The 2508-nt window shown below is 31.4% G+C and overlaps 1 protein-coding gene across 1 annotated transcript; it reads left to right on the top strand.

Moving 5' to 3' along the window:
- The first annotated feature begins 693 nt into the window (after positions 1-693).
- Positions 694-1893, top strand: LOC133782204 (protein SMALL AUXIN UP-REGULATED RNA 51). Its single transcript, XM_062221429.1, has one exon. The coding sequence runs from the start codon at positions 1219-1221 to the stop codon at positions 1561-1563; it is 345 nt and encodes a 114-aa protein (XP_062077413.1). The 5' UTR covers positions 694-1218; the 3' UTR covers positions 1564-1893.
- Positions 1894-2508: the final 615 nt, after the last annotated feature.

The raw sequence follows: 2508 nt of genomic DNA, 5'->3' as shown, positions 1-2508 counted from the left end.
CATTTCTCATTTGTGATATGACTAATGAAAATCACTAGATTGTTGAAAAATTAGTGTACTTTGCCCTACTAAAAAGAAGGTTCGTTCTCTTGGATATTCCAAATGTAGAACTACCAGAAAGCTAATAAATAATACATGGTGTGACGAATATGCAATTAATTATGACGTCATAATAGTATACATAATACTTCAAAGATTTATAAATTAGGGTACATAATATACTAACCTGTTTCTCTTTATTATACTTTCACCCTATCCAATTAAGAGCTCATAGTATATATATATATATAGCATACGTACATGTACTGACAAAATACGATTCATATATATAAAGAGTATTCTAATAGGTACTAGTGGTCACCAATATCACCATAACCATATATCATATCTTTACGAGAAATTGGTGAAAATTATTTCTTTTTCTTTTAAACTAATTTTGTACTCTAATCTATTTTTGATAATTTTGTACAAAATGATTTTTGTCTGAAATTCGATCAGTTGTCTAAATTTTTCGACCAGCTGTCTAAACTTTTCGACCGGCTGTTTGAATTTTTCGACCACCTGTCGAAATTTTCGACTAGCTGTCTAAATTACGAGAGATCATTTTGTAAATAATTATTAAAACTGAGCTAGAATGCAACACGGCTTTAAAAATTAGGTCAAGTATAATTTAATATCGGATCTCACACATTTTGGTTTAATAAGTATATTACGATGTATCGTTAATTAACTAACGATAAAGTGACATCTCGGTGTTGTTAGACAACTTAAAGTGTAAAATAACAACAATAAGATCCTATATAAAACATTGGGAGAGAGAGAGAGAGAGAGAGAGAGATAGAGAGTAATATTAAAGGGTCCCATGTTGTTGTTGGGACAAGGTACATGGTAGGGCAAACCCTAACCCGGTTTGGAGAAACTGCATGGGCTTGTACAAAGTTGCCTCAAGAGACAATATTTGTGGTCTGTTCTTGGACCCCACACCTCACATGATCTTGTTTCTTCAACCTCTTCAACCTCTTTCTTCTTCTTCTTCTTCTTCTTCTTTCATATATTTCTTCTCCATAAATACTCTTGTTTTCAATCTATTTCCTTCCCCACCACCATCTTCACACACTCAACATAATAATAATAATAATCTCTTCTCTTCTCCAATCTCTCTGGCCCTAAAGCTTTGAATACACTAAGCCTCAAAAACTGCTATATATATAGATATAAATGGCTCTCAAAAAACCCAATAAGCTACCTCAAAGCACGGCTGTGATCAAGCAAATCCTGAAAAGGTGTTCGAGTTTTGGGAAGAAGAACAATAACAACCATGGTTGCAACAACGAGCAAGTAGGGCTAATTCCAGATGATGTTCCGAAAGGGCATTTTGCTGTTTATGTTGGTGAGAATAGAAGCAGATACATCATACCAATTTCATGGCTGGCTCAACCTGAGTTCCAAACCCTACTTCAGAGGGCTGAAGAAGAGTTTGGCTTCAACCACCACATGGGTTTAACCATCCCTTGTGAAGAAGTGGCTTTTCGAAATCTAACTTATTCCATCATGATGAGATGAATATATATATATATATATATATATGTATACATCTCTAGGGTTTCAATTCGATCATGAATGAGTCTCTCTTTCTTTTCTGGTCCTCAGATCAGATCTCTGCTAGTAAATTCCTAACCCTAGCTAGCTTCCATCTTATTATTATGTACGTACGTACGTATATATATATATATCTTATTATGTAATGCTTTCTCTTTTCTTTTTCCTGGGATTAATGATAATGATCTCAGTGATTTTGTACATATATTTATGTATTTATGCTTCTATATAGTTGCTGAGAGAACTGTCGAAATTTGAAGAGTAATTAATAATCAATAGGGTTAATTATCCTTATTAACTTTCTTTATTTGAATATATTTTCATGTATACATATATATATGATATAGCTATACATGAGAGAGAAATTAATAATTATCGTATGTGTAAGTAGTAGTTTTCGTAATTATAATGAATATAGTCTTGATTTACCATGGTCGAAGTCAAACTTTTCATGCTGAGAAATACGTGAAAAAGAGTAGTACTTTGATCATCATCATCACTAGAGAATAATAAAGCAAATTAAAACGACATTATTACTTAATGGTTTAACTTTATTTCATGACCCGTTTTAGCTGTTGAAACCATTGCATGGCTTACGTAACCATTTTTTTTTTCTGTTATTGACACCAAATTTATTCGAAATTCTCTAGCTATAGCCGCCTCAGTAAACTTTGATATAAATATTATATATGTTATTAATTTTATAAAAATTAATAGTGAAAAATATATAAATATATATATTGATATTCATGTCATGCATATGTTATAGGTGAGGTCATTATAGTGATGTTTTTTATTTTTGGGATTTTGGAGAAATTGTAACTCATTTTTTTACTATGAAGTACTAGTTATAACAATTATTCTACTAATTTTCGAGAAATTATGAATAGTTTATGGTACCGAAATCAG

Source organism: Humulus lupulus, chromosome 1 (genome assembly GCF_963169125.1).
Source record: "Humulus lupulus chromosome 1, drHumLupu1.1, whole genome shotgun sequence".
Classification (NCBI taxonomy): Eukaryota; Viridiplantae; Streptophyta; class Magnoliopsida; order Rosales; family Cannabaceae; genus Humulus; species Humulus lupulus.
Note: the sequence above shows the minus strand (reverse complement) of the source record. Positions and strands in the feature narration are given on the sequence as shown.